This window comes from Pipistrellus hanaki, assembly GCF_964339955.1.
Source record: "Pipistrellus hanaki genome assembly, chromosome: 14".
Classification (NCBI taxonomy): Eukaryota; Metazoa; Chordata; class Mammalia; order Chiroptera; family Vespertilionidae; genus Pipistrellus; species Pipistrellus hanaki.
Window position 1 is genome coordinate 52064507 of NC_140516.1, and position 20373 is coordinate 52084879.

The window sequence follows — 20373 nt, forward strand, 5'->3', positions numbered from 1 at the left end:
CTGGGTGAGAAAACACGCACAGTGCAGTGCGCATCCTACACTTCACACGGTGGGGAGGTGTGTGTGTGTGTGGGGGGGGGGTTCCCTTGGTGGGTGGGGGGATTAGATAACCATCCCAGGCCAAGGCTGAGAGCAGGTTGCAGGCAGTGCACCCCACTCGCTCTGGGTCTGGACTGTCAGCCTGCGATTCCAGGTGAGGAGCTTCACACGGTGGGGAGGGGTGTGTGTGTGTGTGTGGGGGGGGGGGGGGTTCCCTTGGCGGGTGGGGGGATTAGATAACCATCCCAGGCCAAGGCTGAGAGCAGGCTGCAGGCAGTGCACCCCCCTCGCTCTGGGTCTGGACTGTCAGCCTGCGATTCCAGGTGAGAAGCCCCCTGCCCTGAAGTTCTCAGGAAATGGAACGTCTCCCCGCGTCCCATCATGCTCCGGATGGCCTGTCTGGCACAGTCTTTGCTCAAGGCACCAGCCCGCTCTTGCCTCTAGGCCAGACCCGCCCAGCACACACATACACATGCACACGACACATGTGTGCACACCCCTCCTGAGGCTGCGGCTCACTGGTTGGAATGACTGATGTGGCCTGCCGGAAGCCAATTCCACCACGTCATAATTACAAGAGTTTTATCAAAAGGTTGATGAACAAGGGGGCTCAACAGGCTGAGTCACATATGGAATCACCTGTTGGAACCGCTGGAAGGCAGTTCCCCCAAACCTGAATAGGATGATTGTTTGCTGCCAGACAGCTCAGGGCTTCTCAATCTACATATTGTTGCCTCCTGTTGGCCAAACACCTGAACAGCTGTGGGCTATTCCCCAATCTGACAATGCTTCAGTAAACCATACCCTTTGAAGTGTATTATTTCCACCTCATCTTGGGACAAATTGTGTTAATAAAAAGCAGGGGTTCCGAGACAAGAACTAAGAACTAAGCACTTTAGCTCCTGTAGCTGAAGCTCCTCTGACCCCCCAATGCCTTTCAAAATTATCTTTCGTCTCTGGACTCTGACTTAATCTACGCACAGCCTTTCTCCAGATTGCTGAACCCTTTGTAATGCTGGGACAGGAACCTCGGCATTAGTGGTGGCCCGTACGGGGACTTCCTGAACCCTTGGAACACCGGCATGGCCTGAGGCCCCTCCCCTGTCCACACCTCAGGGCCTGTCTGTGCCTCTTCCTCCAGGTGGACCCAGCCCAGGGAAGGGCCTGCCCCCCACCTTAGAGCAGGAGGGAGGGCCGCTGCCCTAGGGGACCCGTCACAGCCAGTGCAGGCAGACCCCCGAGAAGGGCCCAGGAGAGCCAACGGCACTTCACTGCAGCTGAGCTTCCCTGCAGGTGACATTGATTGGAGACGGGACTATAAGGTTTCAAGTCCTTTTGGCAAACTTAAGACTCATGAATTTTATGAAATACAGCGAGTAATAAAAGCATCTGCTCGGATCCCAAGTGGGTCTAGAATGCTGAAAGGAAGCTGGGGTGGTGGTGGGGGAGGAGCAGGAAGGGAGGTGAGGTGGGCGAGGTGGAGAGAGCTGGGCACAGCCAGAGCCATGAGGGCGGCAGAGGGCGCAGGTGAGGCTTCGGTTTAAGGAGAAAAAGCAACATCTAGGCTTTCTGAGTCCACCTAGCTGTGGCCTTAATGCATCTGTCATCACCCTTGTTGACTGAGACATTGCTGCTCAGAGCTCAGACTCCTGCTCGGACCCCAGCAAAAGCACGGGCTCCTGACGGCGAGTGATGGCGTGTTTCCTGCCTGCACACTCAGGCCCGAGGACCAGCTGAGCGCTGGGCCAAGCTCTGGCCACGGTGCCCCCACGCCCACCGTGCCCCCATTCCCCGCACGCCAGAGCGGTTGCTCCTAGCGGAGTCACAGAAGCCCTACAGTCAGCGGTCTAGAAAGAACGAGACGCAGGCTGGAAGTCAAAGCAAAGATTTATCCTCTCATCGGAATGTTCCCCACCTTGCAAGTTGCAGGTACAAAGAGGTCAGCAACATTCAGTGGCGTCAGAACGAGATCCAATGACAAACGTGATACAAGGAAGCCAGGCGGCTAACGCCGGGGTACACACACATAGGAAGATTGCACATGAACGGAACACGACGTAGGTACACAGAAGTGTCAGTAAGCAGACATTAAAAAAATAGTGTGGGCACGGATGCCAGGCTCATAGGAAAAGTCTTTAAAAACACGTAAAAAATACCCCCTGGGGCCCCGGCGGTCTGCGTCCTTCGTCAGCACGGGGAGAGTAAGTCAGTCACACGGTGACCAAAGCGCACAGTGAGAACCAGACCTCTGGTCGATTTGGCATTTGAATTCAGCTGCGTGCAGCACAGGAGAACGGGGCCAGGAGAACGCCGGGGACCAGCCGTGGACAGGGGCCTCCTGTGACCGAAGGGTCGGTTCCCGTGTGGCCGCACAGACAGGCGGCGAGTCCCGAGGGCTCCCCAGACCGCTGCATGGGGCCAGCTGGCTGCATGACAGGGCCCCCGGGAAGGCAGGTGCAGGCTGCCCCCCGCTGGGAGGGGCCTGTGCCCAGGGGACAGTGGCTTCTGCCTTGTTTCTGGGACTGGAAGGACCACAGGGGGGCCCGGGACACCTGCAGGGCACACCGGGATGGTGTCCTCTCCCCTGAGGCCGCCCTGAGGGGGCTCTGTCTCCTCGCAGGAGGCGCCGGGGAGCCCACGGGAGGGCGTGGAGGAAGCCGAGGGAAGCGCCTCGATTTGGACCCAAATCGGTGCCCTCCCACGTGGGCCCCTCAAGCAAATGCCACGCCGCCGGCGTCACAGGCTCCAGTTCCAGGGTCAGTGCTGAGCGAGAGCCCCGGCCTCCTCCCTTCCATCAGAGGAAGACTCTGGGCTCGGGATTTAACAACGAAGACCAATGGCCTGCCTGGCAGAGCTCCCTGCGTCTCCCTCCGGGCCCAGTGCGGTCCGGTACCGAGAGGGGCGGGCGGCGGGCGGCATCCTGCGGTGTGCACGGCCAGGCTGTGGCGGCGGCACCGCAGCCCTCACCGAGGTGGGCTTCTGTCTTCCCAGCGCCCGTGGGTGGGGCTCAGGGGAGAGGCAGGCACCTGGCCACCTGTGGGCCTGTGCTTCGAACCCGGCCCTGCCCGGGGCCTGGTGCTCACTGGCAGGGACACAGCCGTGGGCCTGTGCTTCGAACCCGGCCCTGCCCAGGGCCTGGTGCTCACTGGTAGGGACACAGCCGTGGGCCAGCCCGGTGCACGGTGCTCAGGCAGTGAACACAGGACAACGTGCAATCCGCCCGCAGGGACTGTCACACGAGGCACTGAGATGTCCTTTGAAATGCAACGGGCGAACCACAAACCACAGGTGGGCTGCTTCCCGTCAGCGAGACCAGGTGTGTGAGGTTGTGCTCACCGGCCAGGCCCCGGGCGGCCAGAGGAAGACCACGCTTCCAAATTGCACTTGTCTACGTCCATCCCCTCCTTACCCTACCCCCCCAACCCACCCTTTGTTAACCCCCTAAGCCAGTCCTGTCCGGCAGGGGTCGTGATCGCCCTGTGTCCCAGGTCTCCCCAGAATTTCCATCCAAAAATAAGCTAGCCTCTCTTTTCCCTAATGAAACACTGCGGAGGGCGCGGGGCTGATAAAAAACGGTATAAATCTAGATTTTAGGGTTTCTTTTCTTACAAACAGTCTCTGTTTTTACAAGGGGTGTTAACGTACCAAAATGCTTCTCAGAAAGTTTAAAGCATCGTTACCTGGGTCTCCTGCTCCTTCTACCAAGCGCGTGCTCCTGGCTCCCGAGGGCGCCAGGCGAGGGACCTGAACATCTGGGGTGGGACGCGGTCTGAGCTGGGGCCCTGGGAGGCCTCCTGCCCACACTGCCAGCTGCGGCCAATGGACGGGCCTGAGAAACCCATTCACCTGCGTCACACACGTGGCGGCAGGGGGCGCTGTGGGAGCACAGCTCGGAAGGCTGCCTTGGCTGCATCCAAAGCCGTGGGCTAACGGAACCGACCACCTGGGTCTTCTCCTGTGCTCTGGCCCCGGGGCCCGGACACAGCCCGGGACACAGGCACGTGCAGGTCTCACTGCACGGGCACAGCCTTCTGGGTCTTTAAATTGTCAAAGGGAAACCACGTGGGTGGAGACGGAGGACTTGAGTTTGTCTTCCCAAAAAACGCTGGGCTCAGAGCTGTCCAATCAGCGTTAAGAAAGCGAATTTCCAGCTGATTTCTGAGCCCGCTCAGTGCTGCGTTTGGCGTTTTGCACACGTGGCCTGTGACGGTTTACAACATATATAGGTGCTGCATGTGAGGAATTAAATGATGTGAATCTAATGAGAAATTAAAATATTTACTGGCATTAGCGAAATATATACTTTATGGGACATTATCTGACCTTAATACATTATTCCAGTTTTTAAAAGGGAGCCTTTTTAAGACATAACAACTCTATGGCAGGCGGCCTTCAAAGCATAACAGGACATATATATATACAAAGACATTAGAAAGGATATTAATGTCAACTATGAAATAAATTAACATGGTTTCTTTTTTTTTTTTTTTTACAAAATATACTGACCATTAAATTAAAAAATATCTTAAGGCAGGAGTCCTCATTTGAAATTAGCATAATCAGAAAATATGTCAATAAAATCTTGTACCACTTTGTAGCAGAATTCATACTGTTCCTGAAAAAGAAAACCAAGAATACATTAAAATGATATTAAAAAACAAAACAAAACAAAACACTGGAGGCAAACCATAATGGTTCAGAATAACCATAATATGGCTTGTCTCAGTTTAGGTTCTTACAAGGGTATTTCTTGGATCACATGACCTCACACATCTAGAGGAAATAATGAACAACATAAACTGATGAACAAAAACAGGCTCAGAGAAAGAGAAGCAGCGATTAGACTGTCAAACCTCAGAGGGAAGGCAGGGGAGGGTGGGGATAAGGGGCAGAGATCAACCAAAGGACTTGTGTGCGTGCATATGGGCCTGGCCAGTGGCCATGGACAACAGGGGGGTGGGGGCATATGTAGGGAGGGGTTGGGATGGGAATGGGGGGATGAGGACAATTATGTGATACCATAATCAATAAAAAAATAATAAAAATAAAATAAAAAAAGAAATTAAAAAAAAAAAACTGGAATAATTAGGAGAAGCATTCAGAAAGAGGACACGCAGCAGCCTATGTGTGGAACACCCAGCCCCTCATGCACACACACAGCTCCGGCACGCAGTCAGTGTTCAGGCACAGAGGGCCCCGGTGAGGCCGTTCCCCGCACAGAGAAGGTCAAGGCCTCCTGGTCCCAGCGCCCTCACCTGGGTCTGCACACCCTCCGCCCGCGCCCTCACCTGGGTCTGCACACCCTCCGCCCGCGCCCTCACCTGGGTCTGCACACCCTCCGCCCGCGCCCTCACCTGGGTCTGCACCATGTGCGGCCGCTGCAGGCGCAGGCTCTTCACCGCCTGGAACACGTCCAGCAGCCCCTCGGCCTTCACGCGCTCCAGGATGTTGCTGAGGGCGATGAACGTCCCAGTGCGGCCCGCCCCGGCGCTGCGGAGAGGGGAGAGAGGCTTCAGGCAGGGCCGCCCGCTGGGCGGTGGGTGGGGGGGCAGTGGGGAGGGGAGGCAATGGGACGGGGCCACCCACACATCGCTGCTGCGGCCCATGGTGGGGAGGAGGGAAGTGTGACCTTTCCTTTATTTCAGAGAGGAAGGGAGAGAGAGAAACATCAGGGATGAATCACCCACGGGCTGCCTCCTGCACACCCTCTACTGGGGATCGAGCCCGCCCGCAACCTGGGCAAGTGGTCTTTTCAAAGTGCAGGAGCGGGTCTCTGAGCAGTGTTGGGGGTTCTTCGATGGCTTCTGAGGCACAAGCAGTGTGCATTTGAGTAGGATCCTAACCCCTCCTGCAAAATGCATCCGTGGCATTTATGTAAAGTGGCGTGTGCGTGCGAGCAGGAGGAGGTGAGGGTGGGAGATGCAGCCGGAGACACTCCGCGCGGGGAGCCGTGGGGTGGCGCGCGGCCAGCAGGGGGCGCTCACCTGCAGTGCACGGTGATGGGGTGGTTGCCCGTCTGCTGCTGCTGCTTCTGCACGGCGGCGATGAGGTCGATCATGCCCTTGCCCTCGGCCGGGATGCCCACCTCGGGCCAGCCGTGGAAGTGGAACTGGCGGACGGCGCGGGTCTGCTCCTCTTGGCGGGCCAGGGGCTGTGGGGAGGGCATCTCAGTGCTGCCCCTGGGGAGGCCCCAGGCCACCTGCCCCCGGGCCTCAGGCACCGCAGGCCGCCCTGAGGGTTCGGTGGGGCTGTGTCCACTGCGGTCGCCCAGGGGCAGGCTGGCCGCGCTTCCTTCAACTGGGAAGCAGGACATGCAGAGGCGTCCCAGAGCCCCTGGCCGCGGTGCCTGAGGCCAGGCCAGCTCTGTCCCCGGAGCCCCTGGCCGCGGTGCCTGAGGCCAGGCCAGCTCTGTCCCCGGAGCCCCTGCCGTGGTGCCTGAGGCCAGGCCAGATCACGGGGGGCCCTGACCTCCCCGGGGCCCCAGAAAGGGCGGGAGGAGCCTAGATGGGCGGACTCCGAGGGCAGGCGCAGTACCTGGTTGCAGGTGACCAGGAAGTCCCGGACACTGATGGCTTCGGAGAGGGTGTCGCTCTTGATCTCGATGGTGATGTCGCCGTGCGTCACGGAGCCCTCCGCCGGCCAGTACTGGTAGCACTTGTCCTGGGGGGGACAGAATGTGAGTCTCCTAATGACCAGCTGGCTGCCAGCGTTTTAACTCCGTGATGCAGGACCGCTCTCCAATGGTGTGACATAGTTTTTGAATTTCTACAATGATGTGTGTGAGTGAGCAGAGGGTCTGCCTGGAAACAAGATCACAGCACACAGAGAAGAGTGTTTCCGTTTAACATGCTTTGTCTGGAAGGAAGGAAGGGAGGAAGGGAGGGAAGGAGGGGCGGAGGGAGGGTAGAATGAGACCTTGTGCAGCGCCAGCCCCTCTCGGTGGCTGTGGCTGGGCCTCCCCTTGGAGAGCAGGTGATCTGCAGTGAGGCCCTGGCACCGGTCGGGTAGGACCGGGGTGGGCAGTGCCGGCCGGGCAGCCTCACCTGCTCTCGCTCCTGCACCTCGGTGAGCATCACGATGGTGTGGCAGCGCCACTCCCACACCATCCGCCAGAAGTCCTCCACCGTGTGCGCCAGCGGCCCCTGCGTGGCGATGAAGTAGTCCTTCTGCCGGTAGCCCTGCGGGAGCGGAATGCACGATTATGGCCGACTGCCCCTTGGCTGCACCGGGGCCAGCGGGGTCCCGCACGGAGGGGGCCAGACCGGGACTGCACCCGGGGCCAGCAGGACCGCACGGCGGGGCCAGACTGGGGCGCCCGCGCCCTCCGCAGACCAGACGGCCATGCGGCTCTAATGGGAAGGCGGACGGCAGTGAGAGTGGCCAAGGGTGGGAGGACCTGGAGCCCTGGCACATGGTGGCGGGAATGGAAAACCAGGCCACTGAATGGCGCCCGCGCCCTGCCCCGCGCTTGCGGCCACCTGGGGGCGCCCGGGGGCTTTGACTCTCCGAGTGGCCGGGCGTCCGGTTAAGTCAGCACTGCGGTTGTGCAAAGGACCAGGTGCAGAGTTAGAAAAGGAAAACCAAAACCTCCCTCCCTCCCTCCCTCCCTCCCTCCCTCCCTCTCTCCCTCCCTCCCTCCCTCTTCCCTCCCTCCCTCTTTCCTCCCTCCTTTCCTCCCTCCCTCTCTCCCTCCCTCCCTCCCTCCTCCCTCCCTCCCTCCCTCCCTCTTCCCTCCCTCCTTTCCTCCCTCCCTCTCTCCTTCCCTCCCTCTCCTTTGGGAGGGGCTAGCTATAACTTCCCGGTCCCTCCACGCGCCCCCAGGGACCTTTGGCACAGTTTCCCCTCGGCCAGCAGACATCCTAGCCCCGTGGTTGGCAAACCTCAGCTCGAGAGCCACAGGTGGCTCTCCGGCCCCTTGAGTGTGGCTCTCCCACAAAGTGCCACGTGTGGGCGCGCACCTACAGTGCGATCGGAACTTCCTGGCCCGTGCGCAGAAGCCGGTGTTCGGCCTGGGCGAGTCTATTTTGAAGAAGTGGCATTGGAACACTCCAGGGGCCTAAGAGCCGCACGTGGCTCGCGAGCCGCGGTTTGTGCACCGCTGTCCTAGCCGGCCCGGCCCAGCTTCCCGCCGGCGCTGTCCTGCGTGCGGGAAGGTGTCCCAGAACCGCCGGAGCATCCGGGGGCACCCGCCGGGGACAGCGGCGGAAGGAAACTGCCTCACGTGACGGCGGAACAGAAAAGCGCCGGAGGGTCTGGCCGCGGCCACCTCCTCCTCCCCACGCTCAGCGTCCATCTTCTCTAACAGGAATTCCCAGGGAGGGCTGGGTCTGGGGGGCAGGCCCAGCCGTCTGACGGGATGGGGAGCTCCTCTGGGGCGGGGGGGCGCACTCACGTCGATGAAGGAGGCGTTGATGTAGTCCGTGTACTCCTGGCCCCGCTTCATGGACAGGATCACGCGGTTGAAGTCATCTGCAGGCGGCAAGCCCATGGTCAGCGAGCCCGTCCGCCCCCCAGCCCCACAGACACGCACTAGTAACATCAGAGTGACGTTAGGAAAGCCGCCTGGACACGGGTTCCACATGTCATGACCTGAGACCATCCCTATCCGCACAGGAGCGTGCAAACACTGCGTCTGCGGGGCCGATGGGGGGTGGGCCGGGGGGCAGCCCAGAGGAGCCGGCGGGGACGTCCCGGCCACAAGGACTCGGCGTCTGAGGCAGGAAGTGACCGGGACGGTCGCCACGCACTTCCTGCGCAGTGTGGCCCCGGCGAGTCTGTGCCTGCTGGTGTCCGGGGGGGTCCCCCGGGAGGGGGGTCTGAAGGACACTCCTCTGCTCGAGGTAGCCCGGCCTCCTGGTCCCTCCGATCATGGAGGCCCAGTGCTCGGCCCCCTCACCCAAGCCCTGCAGGCCAGCCTGGCCCTTCTCTTGGAGGGTCTCCGCTGAGCTCCCAGGTCTGCCACCCGGCCTGGGGGTGGCGCTCCCGCTCTGGGTGAGGGTGCCCGGCCTCGCCCAGGCTGGGGAGGCCCATGGAATGCAGAACCGGGAGCCCTGAGTCATGCTCTCGCGGCTGGGAAGTCCCCCCCCACCCCAGCTCCGCGCCCACGTCTGCCCCACACGGGGCCCGTCAGTGGGTGTTTTCTCCTGGTGGGGCCGGGGAGCCCGAGGCCAGAGGGGGCCCTGCCCTGGGCCTGGGGGACAGAGCGGGAAGGTCGTGAACCTCAGGGCTGGAGCCTCCGGGCCACCCGCCCCGCCCGCCCCGCCCGCCCCGCCCGAGCCGGCGGTACACGTACACGGGATGATCTGGATGACCCGGGCCTTCTTCATGTTGGCCGGCAGGTTGCCCGTCCGCATGTTCTCCTTCATGATCCGGACGTTCGTCAGCTTCTGCAGCCACAAAGCACCAACCGCAGTTACTCACTCCCGCTCCTGCCCACTCAGCCTCCGGGCACCGGGCACCGGGCGCCTCCGGCTCCAGACCCCCGGGGCCTCGGCAGGAAAAGTGTGCGGACACTCTCCCCGGCCGCCCGGCCGCTGCCCGCTGCAGGAGCCCCATGTCCGCCCTCCCGGCGAGTCACGGAGGCCCCCCTCTCCACCCCCCCGCCCTCGCTGGGGTCCCGGAGGCAGCTCCCTGCAGCCGCCCCCTGCTCGGCCGGGCGCCCGCTCACCCGGAACTCCTCCTCCAGCCCGATCTTGTCGAAGTGCGAGGCGGCGCCCTGCAGCACCTGCAGGTGCTTCTCCAGCGAGGCCACGTCCAGCTCCGTGTCGCCGTACAGGTAGTACTCCAGCAGCGCCTGGTAGATGAACGTGTACTGCACCTGCGGGGGGACGGAGCGCACGGCCTGGGGTCCGAGCCGCCCAGCGCGGCGCAGCGCTCCGGGCTGGAGGAGGCCCGGACACAGTGCGGCTAACGGCTGCGGACGGTGACACTTAAGAGTAAAGATCATGCCGAAACCGGTTTGGCTCAGTGGATAGAGGGTAGGCCTGCAGACTGAAAGGTCCCGGGTTCGATTCCAGCCAGGGGCATGTACATGGGCTGCAGGCACATCCCCAGTAGGGGGTGTGCAGGAGGCAGCTGGTCGATGATTCTCTCTCATCGATGTTTCTAACTCTCTATCCCTCTCTCTTCCTCTCTGTGAAAAATCAATAAAATATATATATATATATATATTTTTTAAAAAAAGAGTAAAGATCACAAGCCTGTGCACGGTCCCCCGGCCCCTCGGGGACAGCCCGCGCAGGGCTGCAGAGGCGGCCGGTGGCTCTGTAGAGCTCAGACCCGGACCTGGGGTGGGGGAGGGAGGGAGAGGGCGGGACTCACGTCCGTCTGCACCATCTGAGGGCGCTGATTGCGGATTCTCGCCACGAACTCGAAGACGTCCACTTGCTGCTCGGCGCACATCATGTCCATCATGGCGTCGATGACGATGAAGGTGCCCGTCCGGCCCACGCCCGCGCTGTAGGGACAGAGGGAGACGCCGCACCGTGAGCCACACCCCCCTCCTCCCCCCCCAAACAAACGACAGGGCCTCAGAGCCCGCCTTCCCGGGAGGCTGGCACCTCATCACACCGGCCTCTCCGGTTACAGAAGAGCAAGTCTACGGCGCGGCCACCAGAGGGCGCCGCAATCCTGGTAAAATCATCTAGAAGCTCCTCAGGCTTATCAGAAAGAGCGGCTGTGGGCGGCCCTGCCCGAGGTTGCTGAGATAAATTTTCCTGGTTACCAGTCACAACTGGTGTAATTGGCCTTTTAAAAACTGCCACACTATGCCCGGCTGGCGAGGCTCAGTGGCTGAGCGTCGACCTCTGAACCAGGAGGTCGCGGCTCGATCCCTGGTCAGGGCACAGGCCCGGGCTGCGGGCTCCATCCCCACTCCCACGACCATCCCTGGCCTCTCGGCTTGTCTGTGGTGATACCGGGGCCCCCTCATGTGCCACGGGAGCCAGGGCTGTGCCACCACGGAATGCACGGGTGGGGTCCCTGGGCCGCTGCCCTGTGGCTGTGCTGGCATTCATGCCGCCCGCCTGTCTGTGCTAGATACTGGGGTGCCCCCCCACCGGTGCCCGCTGGCCGATCCCCCCCAGCCGCCCTGCCCCCGCACCTGCAGTGCACCACGATGCACTGTCTGTGCCAGATACTGGGGTGCCCCCCACCGGTGCCCGCTGGCCGATCCCCCCCAGCCGCCCGCCCCCGCACCTGCAGTGCACCACGATGGGCCCGGCGTGCGCGGGGTTGAGGGTCTTCACCTTCTTCAGGAACTTGAGCATCCCGATGGGGGTGAAGGGCACCCCGAAGTCGGGCCAGCTGGTGAAGTGCAGCTGGCATAGGAGCCGGGGGGCCCTGCAGCCGTCGGGGAGCTGCTGTGGGGACAGGGGGGCGTGCGTGGGACAGCCACTCCCATCCCTGGAGTCGGTCCAGGGCTCGGGGACCCCCCCCCCCCGAGGCCAGCAGGGGCCCCCTCTGCCGGGGCCTGGGTAAGTGCCCACAGCGCAGCCTCCGCTCCCCAGGCCTTCGGGGGGAGCAGTGATGCTGTGGCCTGGGAGGAGGCTCCGGCTGCTCAGCCTCTCCCAGGGCTGTTACCCCGGCCCAGGAGCTGGTCCGGACCAGTGTGTGTGCGTGTGTGTGTGTGTGTGCGCACATGTATCTGTGTATATGCAATGAGTGTGTCTGTGTGTATCTGTGTGTGCGTGTGCATGTGTATCTGTGTATATGTAGTGAGTGTGCCTGTGTGTGTGTGTGTGTGCATGAATATGTGAGCTGGGGGCGGTTCAGAGCTGGGGCGGGGGCAGAGTGGGGTGGGTGGAGCTCTGTCCATCAGAATCGCAGGCCCTGACACCCCGGATGGAGGGCCCCCTCCCCGGCCAGGAGCCAGCGCCCCCTTACCGACTGGATGCAGAACTTGCGGACGGTGTAGTCCACCAGCACCACGCAGTCCTCCACACACACTCGGATGTGCCCGTAGGTCCAGCAGCCCTGGTCCGGCCAGTACTGGAAGCACTTCTCCTGCGGGAGGGACGGCACCGGCTCAGACCCCGAATCCTGGCGCTGGCGTGGCCACGCCCACTCCGGCCCAGGCCTGCTCCCAGGTGTGGCCGAGCGGCCAGGACCTTCCATGTCACCACTGGGCAGGCGCCTCCTCCTCTTCCACCCCCTCCCCCGGGGCCTTGGAGATAGACTGGCAGCTGCCCGCAGTGGGAAAGCGCAGGGCAGGCCCGGCTGGGTGGCTCAGTGGGTTGGAACGCCGTCCTGATAAACCAAGGCTGTGCGTCTGGTCCGGGGTCAGGGCACACACAAGCCACCAATGAATGCATAAGCAAGGGAAACAACGAATCTCTCTCTCTCTCTCTCTCTCTCTCTCTCTCGATCTCAAACAAGAACACGGGGAAGTGTCTGCGTATAACGGGGAACCAGGCCACCCCGCTGCCCAGAGCAGCCCCCGCCTGTAAGGCCTCGCTGACGCCCATGCCCAGACGCAGTCACCCGTTCGCCAGGCCGTGGATCACTGACCCCGCCTGCTGAGCCCGCGCCCTGCAGGGCCGGGAACCTGCCACAGGGGCCCCCAGGCCGCGGGGCCCGCACCCAGCCCCTGGGACTGTGCCCCCAAACCCCTCCCTGGGCAGCGCGTGGCCCTGCCCGGCTCCGCTGGCTGAGGATGGACGTGGCTGCAGCCGTGGGGAGAGGCCGTGGCCACGCCACGCCCGTGTCTCTGAGGCCAGGGCTGACGGGCACCCGGCAGGGCCACGTGGCTACGAGGCCGTCTGTCCCTCCCCCTCCCCGCCACAAAGGGCCCACAGGGCCCGAGGAGGCAGCCCGGGGCCCGGCACCCACAGCGGCCGGCCCCGAGCCGGACCCCGAGGGGGCGCAGGCCTGTCCGCACCTCCTCTGCAGTCACCGCTCCGAACACGGGGCAGCCGGTCCGGAAACGGCCGGGGGTGCCCGGGGGGAGTCCCATGAGGATTAATCACCTCTCAGAGGCCCCCGCTGTTCACCAGCGCCCCCGTCTGTGTGGTGACACCATGGGATGACGCCCCTCCCACATCCGGCCGGGGGGGTCCCCAAAGCGGCCAGAGACGCAAGCCCCCCAAGTCCCTGGTTCAGGCCCGGCTCAGCCTCCTGGCCCCTGGGACCCGCCCGAGCTTCTCGCCGGGAAAGGCCGTGCTTGGGCCCTCGGGGGGTGCCTGCCCCCCTCCCCCAGCTCCTGTGAGGTCCGCATCCGGGGGCTCCTCAGCCACGCAGTCCCCCCTCGCTCTCTCTCTGACTGCTCAGGGGGTGACAGCAGCTGTTTCACAACCCCGGCCGGGGGTGGGAGCGGCCCCAGCGGAAGTGGGAGCCACGAGAAAAAGGGAACTCGCTGAGAAAGGAGCTCATGGGCAGCGGGGACATGGACACCGGGCAGGCCTGTCCGAGTCTCAGACACGGGGACAGGGGGAGACCCAGGAGGAGGCCGGGTGACACTGGGAGGAACGCCGAGGGGCCCGCACAGCCGCCTGCTCTCAGGACCCCCCCCCCCCCCCAGCTTCTGGTCTCGGCGTTTCCTGTTTGTAAACCAGCCCCGCCCCCAGAAGGGGGGGCAGCTAAGTGTCCCTGGGCATCCTGCCTCCTGCAGTCACTCCAGGACCCACACAGAGCAGGGTGGCCCGGCCCTGTCCCCACTCCTTTAAAACACCCACCCCCCAAACCGGAAATCGTGGCTAGAGGCTATCTCCTGTGGCTCAGAGACGGCTGGGCTGCAATGACTGGGCCGGCCCTGCTGTCCCTGGCCTCCCACCCCCACACCCCCACACCCCGGGCTGAGGGCCATCACAAAGGGTAGCCCGCCCCCCACACCCCCACACCCCCCACCCTGCTCCCAGGCCTTCGCCGAGCTGCCTGGGCCCCTGGGGGCCATGTGCCCTGCCAGGGAGTGAAGCGGAGGAGGAGAGGCAGAGCAGAGATCAGCTCCTCGGGGCCAGGCCTGGACGTGGGCCTTCCTTCCTCTCCACGGCTTCCGCCGCCTTCGCCGTGGCCCTCGGGCTAGAACCGCGGTCGGCAAACTCATTAGCCAGCAGAGCCACATATCAACAGGACAACAACAATGGAAACTTCTTTGGAGAGCCACATTTCTTAAACTTAAACTTCTTCTAACGCCACTTCTTCAACATAGACTCGCCCAGGCCGTGGTGTTTGGTGGAAGAGCCACACTCAAGGGGCCAAAGAGCCGCACGTGGCTCGTGAGCCGAGGTTTGCCAACCACTGGGTTAGAACATGCTAGAAAGTTCCCCCACCTCCTACAAGTCTCCCTCCAGCTCCCAATGCTGCCTGCGTTCTGGAAGGGCGCTCACTTCCTTCAAGACAAGCCCCCGCTGGCCCTCGGCCCTCATGCCCCACTGGCCCTCAGCTCCTCAATGCATTTCTAGCCGCCCTGCCTGGTGTGGCCACGGGAGGGGGGGGCGGGGGCCTGGGATGGGAGTGGCCACTGGGGGGTCGGGGAGGGCGGAGGTTGCTCTGGTTTCACAAGCACAGGGCCCTGCCCCGCCTGCCCCTCTGGCTGGAGTTGGTACCACTCCCTCGGCACCAGCACCACCCCCCCGGTGAGCTGTGCGGGTGTCCTGGCCTCGACCCCGGGGGCTGCTCCCCCTCACACCTCACCCCCCGACACACACACACACACACACACACACACACACACGCTCTCTGCCAGGAACTCGTCAGCCGGGTCCTGGCTGCCCTCTGGGTTCAGAGCAGGCGGGGAGCCATGCGGCCGGCCCTGCATTGCTGCCCCCAGTCTGCGGGGCGCACAGGCCCGGCCCGGCCAGGCCCTCCGCCGCATCGCGTGGCTCAGCCCGCGGACACCACTGTCCCCTTCACGCTCCACCGCTCTCTGTGCCCCTCCTGACCCGCTGTGTTTGTTTCCTCCTGTGGTGCCAGCCCGCGGGCGGAATGCCGGGCACGGGGCTGATCTGCAGCCGCGTCCCTGCACACAACCCCGACTGGCCGGAGCCGGTCCAGGAGACCAGAGCTGGCACTTGCCACAGGTAATTAATTAACTAATTAATTATTATCTGGTTAATCCTCACCTGAGGATATTTTCCCATTGATATTTAGAGAGAGTGGAAGGGAGAGGGAGAGACACACAGAGAGAAACATCAATGGGTGAGAGAGACATATCGATTGGTTGCTTCCCACATGCACCCAGCAGGGCAAGGACTGAGCCTGCCAGCAAGGCCGTGACTGGAATTGAACCTGGGATCCCTCAGTCGGCAGACCGGTGCTCTATCCTCTGAGCCAAACTGGCGAGGGCCCATTTGACTTAACTCTTTGAAGAGGCTTTGAGTTCTTACAATGCACATTACTTCTTGAATTAGAAACAGCTGATTAGATATATTAGCAGGATAACTCGGCATTCACTCAATAGAGCTTGCCCTGGCCAGTTTGGCTCACTTCGATGTTTCTCTCTGTCTCTCCCTCTCCCTTCCAGTCTCTCTCAAAATCAAGGGAAAACTATCCCTGGGTGAGGATTAACAACAACAACAACAAACATATGTCTTGATTTTCAAATGCATTTCTCTGGTCTGGCTAAGAAGCAGGAAGTCACTTTTGCTTACAGTGTGAGGCCCACACATCACATGCTCAACATGATAGAAATCAAAACACTAAAAGCCACTGCCCCATCACGGAGTGAGAGCCGCCCCCAGCTGGGAGGACCCTGGCACGGTCATCGCGAACAGTGAGCCCCGTGGAGGGACAAGGGCCACAGACTGACCCGCCCAGCTCGGGCGGCCAGCCTGCAGGACCCTACAGCCCGGGAAGTGACCAGTGGAACATGGAACTCCCAACTAAAGCGGGTCCTGGTGGTAGGCACATCCCAGCAGGTAGCTTCCTGGTCAGAGGTCAGTGTTTGCCCTTGGCTGAGCCTGCCATGTAATTTTGCATCTTTTTTTTTTTTTTTTAAATATCTATTTCTTTATCGATTTCAGAGAGGAAGGAAGAAGGAGAGGTAGAAACATCAATGATGAGAGAGAATCATTGATTGGTTGCCTCCTTCACGCCCCCTACTGGGGATCAAGCCTACAACCCAGGCATATGCCCTTGGCCAGAATTGAACCTGGGACCCTTCAGTCCGCAGGCCGACGCTCCATCCACTGAGCACACTGGCTCGGGCTCATTTTGCATCCGATGTAACAACCTTTGGAAGGTGGAGCGATCCCCTTCCCAGATCATTGGCACAACCTCCCGCCAGAGCGGGGAGCACAGAACCCCTCATGGTTATTGGTCCCCTGAATACCATCTCTATGTGCTGCAAATGTTCATTATTATTATTATTGTTATTATTATTATTATTATTATTATTATTACTTCAGAGAGACAAAGGGAGAGGGAGAGATCGAAACATCAATGATGAGAATCATCCATCAGCTTCCTCTTGCATGTCCCCCACCGGGGATCGAGCCCATCACCAGGGCATGTGTCCCGGCCAGCAATCGAACCGTGACCTCCCGGTTCATAGGTCAATGCTCAACCACTGAGCCACACCGGCTGGCTATTATCTACCCTAAACCCAGCAATGCAAAAGGCGTATGTGTCTCTCTACCTTGCTTTTCATTTAACCCCAGAGGTCTCCCCTTGTCGCTTTCTCCCTCGCCCTGAATCCACCACCCTCGGGGTTCACGGCCCCTCCCTAAGCCTCCTCCTTTGAGTAAAGTACAAAACAGGCTGCGAGGCAGCCCTTCTCGGGAACCTTTCCCAGGCAGCCCTTCTCGGGAACCTTTCCCAGGCGAGAGAGTTCGCTTCCTGGCAGCGGTCCTCACTTTGGGGCAAACGCACTCACGAGAATTCTCTGCAGGTTTTCACTTCCCACCTCCGCGGCTACTTGGCACACGGAGTATTTACTTCAAGATAAGGATGCTGTGAGCCAGGGGGTGCTTTTTAAATTTTCTCTGCAGCGAGAAGGGAGCGGACAGGAAGGGGAAGTGGTACAGCCCCCGCCCCCACCCCGGCCACCAGCAGCAAAAAGAAAGTGCTTCCCAGCCCGAGGGCCGGCTCACCTCTTTCCTCTCTTTCAGGTTCGTCAGCATGACGATGGTCGCCGACTTCTGCTCCCAGATCATCCTCCAGAAGTCATTCACTGTCTCCTGCTTCGGGCCTGCACGCGGAGGGGGAGCCTGGAGTCAGCAAGGGAGAAGTCCGGGGTGGCCCAGCCCCAGGCACCGCCTGGGCCCTGGACGGCTGCTCCCCGACTCTCTGAGGCACATAAGGGCTGGTCGACCCAGTTCGCACCCCACAGAATTCCAGAAGCCTGGGCTGGAGGGACCAGCGGGTCCCAGCCTGCCCCTTCCAGCCCGTCACACTCCCCGCGCCCCCTGGAGCTGGGAACTCCTCGGGGGCTGAGTCCCTGGGCAGGTGCCAGGCACAGGCAGGGACCCAGTATTAGAAGGAGAATTCTAATGGTCTGCAGACTACGGGTCCAAGTGGTTTGTGGCCACTCAGTGTTTTAGTCTTCATATCACACGTGGATGTGGTGTGTGAGTGTGAGTGTGTGTGAGGAGAGAGTAACAATAACAAGCTTACCTTGAGCTGCTATGAATTTATTCTTCTCCTTGTAACCCTAGAAATAGAAAAACAGATTTATAATGTCTCAAAAGTATGTCCCTCTCTAGTCTTTATTTTCTGGGAATACCTTTCGACACACACACATGAGTAGACACACACACACACATACACACACACACACATATTTAACTGGTTTATGCAGATAAGTTCTCTTATATTCTATTCTTAGATAATTTTATATCTTATATTAAATTATCTTTTAAGGTTCAATTAAAATGGATCCGTAATAATCCTCTGGGTGCTCTATTTTATCAGTTACATAAACAAGCCTTAACAAACATCCTTGGTGCCTGTTTCTTTTTTCGTGTTACTCCTCACCCGAGGATATCTTTCCATTGGTTTTAGAAGGAGTGGAAGAGAGAGGGAGAGACCGAGAGAAACTTGATGTGGGAGAAACTATCGATCGGCTGCCTCCTGCATGAGCCCTGACCAGGCCCCAGGCCAGGGAGGAGCCCACCACCGAGATTCGTGCCCGTGATTGGAATTAAACCCAGGACCCTTTGGTCCCCAGGCCGACACTCTGTCCACCGACCAAACCGGCCAGGCGGCACCTGTGTGTCTTGGAAACGAAGCGCAGATACTGATTCAAAGGTGCGGGCGCTCCGTGCTCTCCGTGTGTGGCCGCGCCGCCCAGTGGGGACAGTTACCTCCCCGGACCCAGAAGGAAGCACGGGGGCCATGACTCAGGGCCCAGGTGGGCATGCTGGCCCGGGAAGGAGCACGGAGGACTTACATCTATGTACGAAGCGTTAATGTAGTCCGAACAGGGAGTTCCATCCACTTGGCTCAAAATCACCCTGGAATGATCATCTGTTTTAAAAAAACACCACAATATCAGGAGCAGGAAACTACATCTGCCAGCTACAGCCTCAGACCCGCAGAGTCCTCCCAGTTACAGCCTCAGATCCCACAGAGTCCTCCCAGCTACAGCCTCAGATCGTGCAGAGTCCTCCCAGCTACAGCCTCAGACCCGCAGAATCCTGCCAGCTACAGCCTCAGACCCCACAGAGTCCTCCCAGCTACTGTATCTGACTGTGCAGAGTCCTTCCAGCTACTGTATCTGACTGTGCAGAGTCCTCCCAGCTACAGTCTCAGACCCCACAGAATCCTCCCAGCTACAGCCTCAGACCTCACAGAGTCCTCCCAGCTACTGTATATGACTGTGCAGAGTCCTCCCAGCTACAGCCTCAGACCCGCAGAGTCCTCCCAGCTACAGTCTCAGATGCACAGAGTCCTCCCAGTTACAGCCTCAGACCCCACAGAGTCCTCCCAGCTACAGCCTCAGATCCCAGAGTCCTCCCAGCTACAGTCTCAGATCCCAGAGTCCTCCCAGCTACAGCCTCAGACCGCAGAGTCCTCCCAGCTACAGTCTCAGACCCCGCAGAGTCCCCCCAGCTACTGTATCTGACTGTGCAGAGTCCTCCCAGCTACTGTATCTGACTGTGCAGAGTCCTCCCAGCTACAGTCTCAGATCCCAGAGTCCTCCCAGCTACAGTCTCAGACCCCACAGAATCCTCCCAGCTACAGCCTCAGACCTCACAGAGTCCTCCCAGCTACTGTATATGACTGTGCAGAGTCCTCCCAGCTACAGCCTCAGACCCGCAGAGTCCTCCCAGCTACAGTCTCAGACCCGCAGAGTCCTCCCAGCCACAGCCTCAGACCCCACAGAGTCCTCTCAGCTACTGTATCTGACTGTGCAGAGTCCTCCCAGCTATAGCATTAAACTCTGCAAAGGACAGAACCGGGGCCCCATGGTGACCACAGAGGGACCAGATGGGGGGAAGAATCTGTGTCCACACCACTGGACGGCGGAATGTGCAGACCCCATGTGACAGCCGTGTTCTCTGAGCCCCAGCAGGGCCCAGGGCTGACACGTGCAGGTGTGCTTCGAGGACTTTTGGGGACTCTACCAGGCTTCCCAAGAGGGGGACTACTGTCTCTCTGGCCGAGCGGGCATCGGATCTGGGGTTTAGAACCACAGACCCAACCTCATCCTCCAGGTCTGCCCAGAGAGGAGGGTCAGCAGGACTCGCACAGACCTGGGCTGAGGGCCCCTGCCCGGGAGGTTCCAGCCTGCGGGACAAGCATGTTCCCGAGGGGGCTGACAGGTGTGCTCTGCGTGAGTGGTGTGTGTGTGTGTGTGTGTGTGTGTGTGTGTGTGTGTGAGGGGAGGGGGGGGGCTGTGTGACTGTGGGGTTGTCTTGGCAGCCAGGCTGGCTCTGAAGGTCACCCTGGGGCATGGCCCAGCCATCGGTGCCTCTGCACAGACGTGTTCCCGCCCTGCCCTGCACGCCCTGGCGCCCGCACTCCAGCCCGCGGCAGTGCTTAGCTGTTGGGTGAAACCGGGTTTACTGGGCGCCTTCCCACAACCCCACGTGTTCCTCCTTCGTCCTCTTTGCCCTTGGTCCAGGGGACATGCTGCTGGTGGCCAAGAGCCAAGGCCTTGGCTGGGGCCCAGGACCTGATCGGATAGGAGGGGCCCTGCCTGACAGTGTGGCGGCCCCCTACTGAACCCGGGCAGCCCGGCCTCAGGCTCACAGCCAGACCCTCGCCGGCCCAGGCTGCCTGTGCCGTGGGGCACACCGGGGCCCGGAGGCCGGGTGCGAGCTCCCAGCAGCTGCCCCGACACGGGCTCTGCTCTCCCAGCGCCCGGCTCGTCACGTCACTCAGAGCGACACGCACCGTCCCCTGGAGCTGCGAGGGAATTCGGAGTTTAGTCACAAGGCCCCCAGCCATGCAGAAACA

At 61.0% G+C, this 20373-nt stretch overlaps 1 protein-coding gene and 1 long non-coding RNA gene across 8 annotated transcripts in view; both read right to left on the reverse strand.

The window, feature by feature from the left end:
• Positions 1 to 1914: 1914 nt before the first annotated feature.
• LOC311632793 lies at positions 1915 to 3433 on the reverse strand. The gene is made up of 2 exons (XR_014796827.1): positions 3208 to 3433; positions 1915 to 3163 (listed from the first exon to the last, which is right to left on the reverse strand). It is a non-coding gene; the product is annotated as an uncharacterized lncRNA (long non-coding RNA).
• An 868-nt stretch (positions 3434 to 4301) lies between these two features.
• PTPRE (protein tyrosine phosphatase receptor type E) overlaps positions 4302 to 20373 on the reverse strand; it is an 84730-nt gene continuing 68658 nt past the window's right edge. For 6 of the 7 annotated variants that reach the window (XM_084904464.1, XM_084904470.1, XM_084904466.1 and 3 more), the window contains 14 exons: positions 18362 to 18438; positions 17587 to 17623; positions 17064 to 17161; positions 11923 to 12042; positions 11236 to 11399; positions 10360 to 10495; positions 9707 to 9856; positions 9332 to 9425; positions 8432 to 8508; positions 7083 to 7217; positions 6574 to 6699; positions 6024 to 6190; positions 5394 to 5529; positions 4302 to 4654 (listed from right to left, as the gene is read on the reverse strand). In XM_084904464.1, coding sequence (XP_084760590.1) covers positions 4580 to 4654; positions 5394 to 5529; positions 6024 to 6190; positions 6574 to 6699; positions 7083 to 7217; positions 8432 to 8508; positions 9332 to 9425; positions 9707 to 9856; positions 10360 to 10495; positions 11236 to 11399; positions 11923 to 12042; positions 17064 to 17161; positions 17587 to 17623; positions 18362 to 18438 — 1592 coding nt within the window. In that variant the 3' untranslated portion in view covers positions 4302 to 4579. The remainder of the gene's footprint in view (positions 4655 to 5393; positions 5530 to 6023; positions 6191 to 6573; positions 6700 to 7082; positions 7218 to 8431; positions 8509 to 9331; positions 9426 to 9706; positions 9857 to 10359; positions 10496 to 11235; positions 11400 to 11922; positions 12043 to 17063; positions 17162 to 17586; positions 17624 to 18361; positions 18439 to 20373) is intronic. The other variant, XM_084904467.1, reaches the window with a different exon arrangement.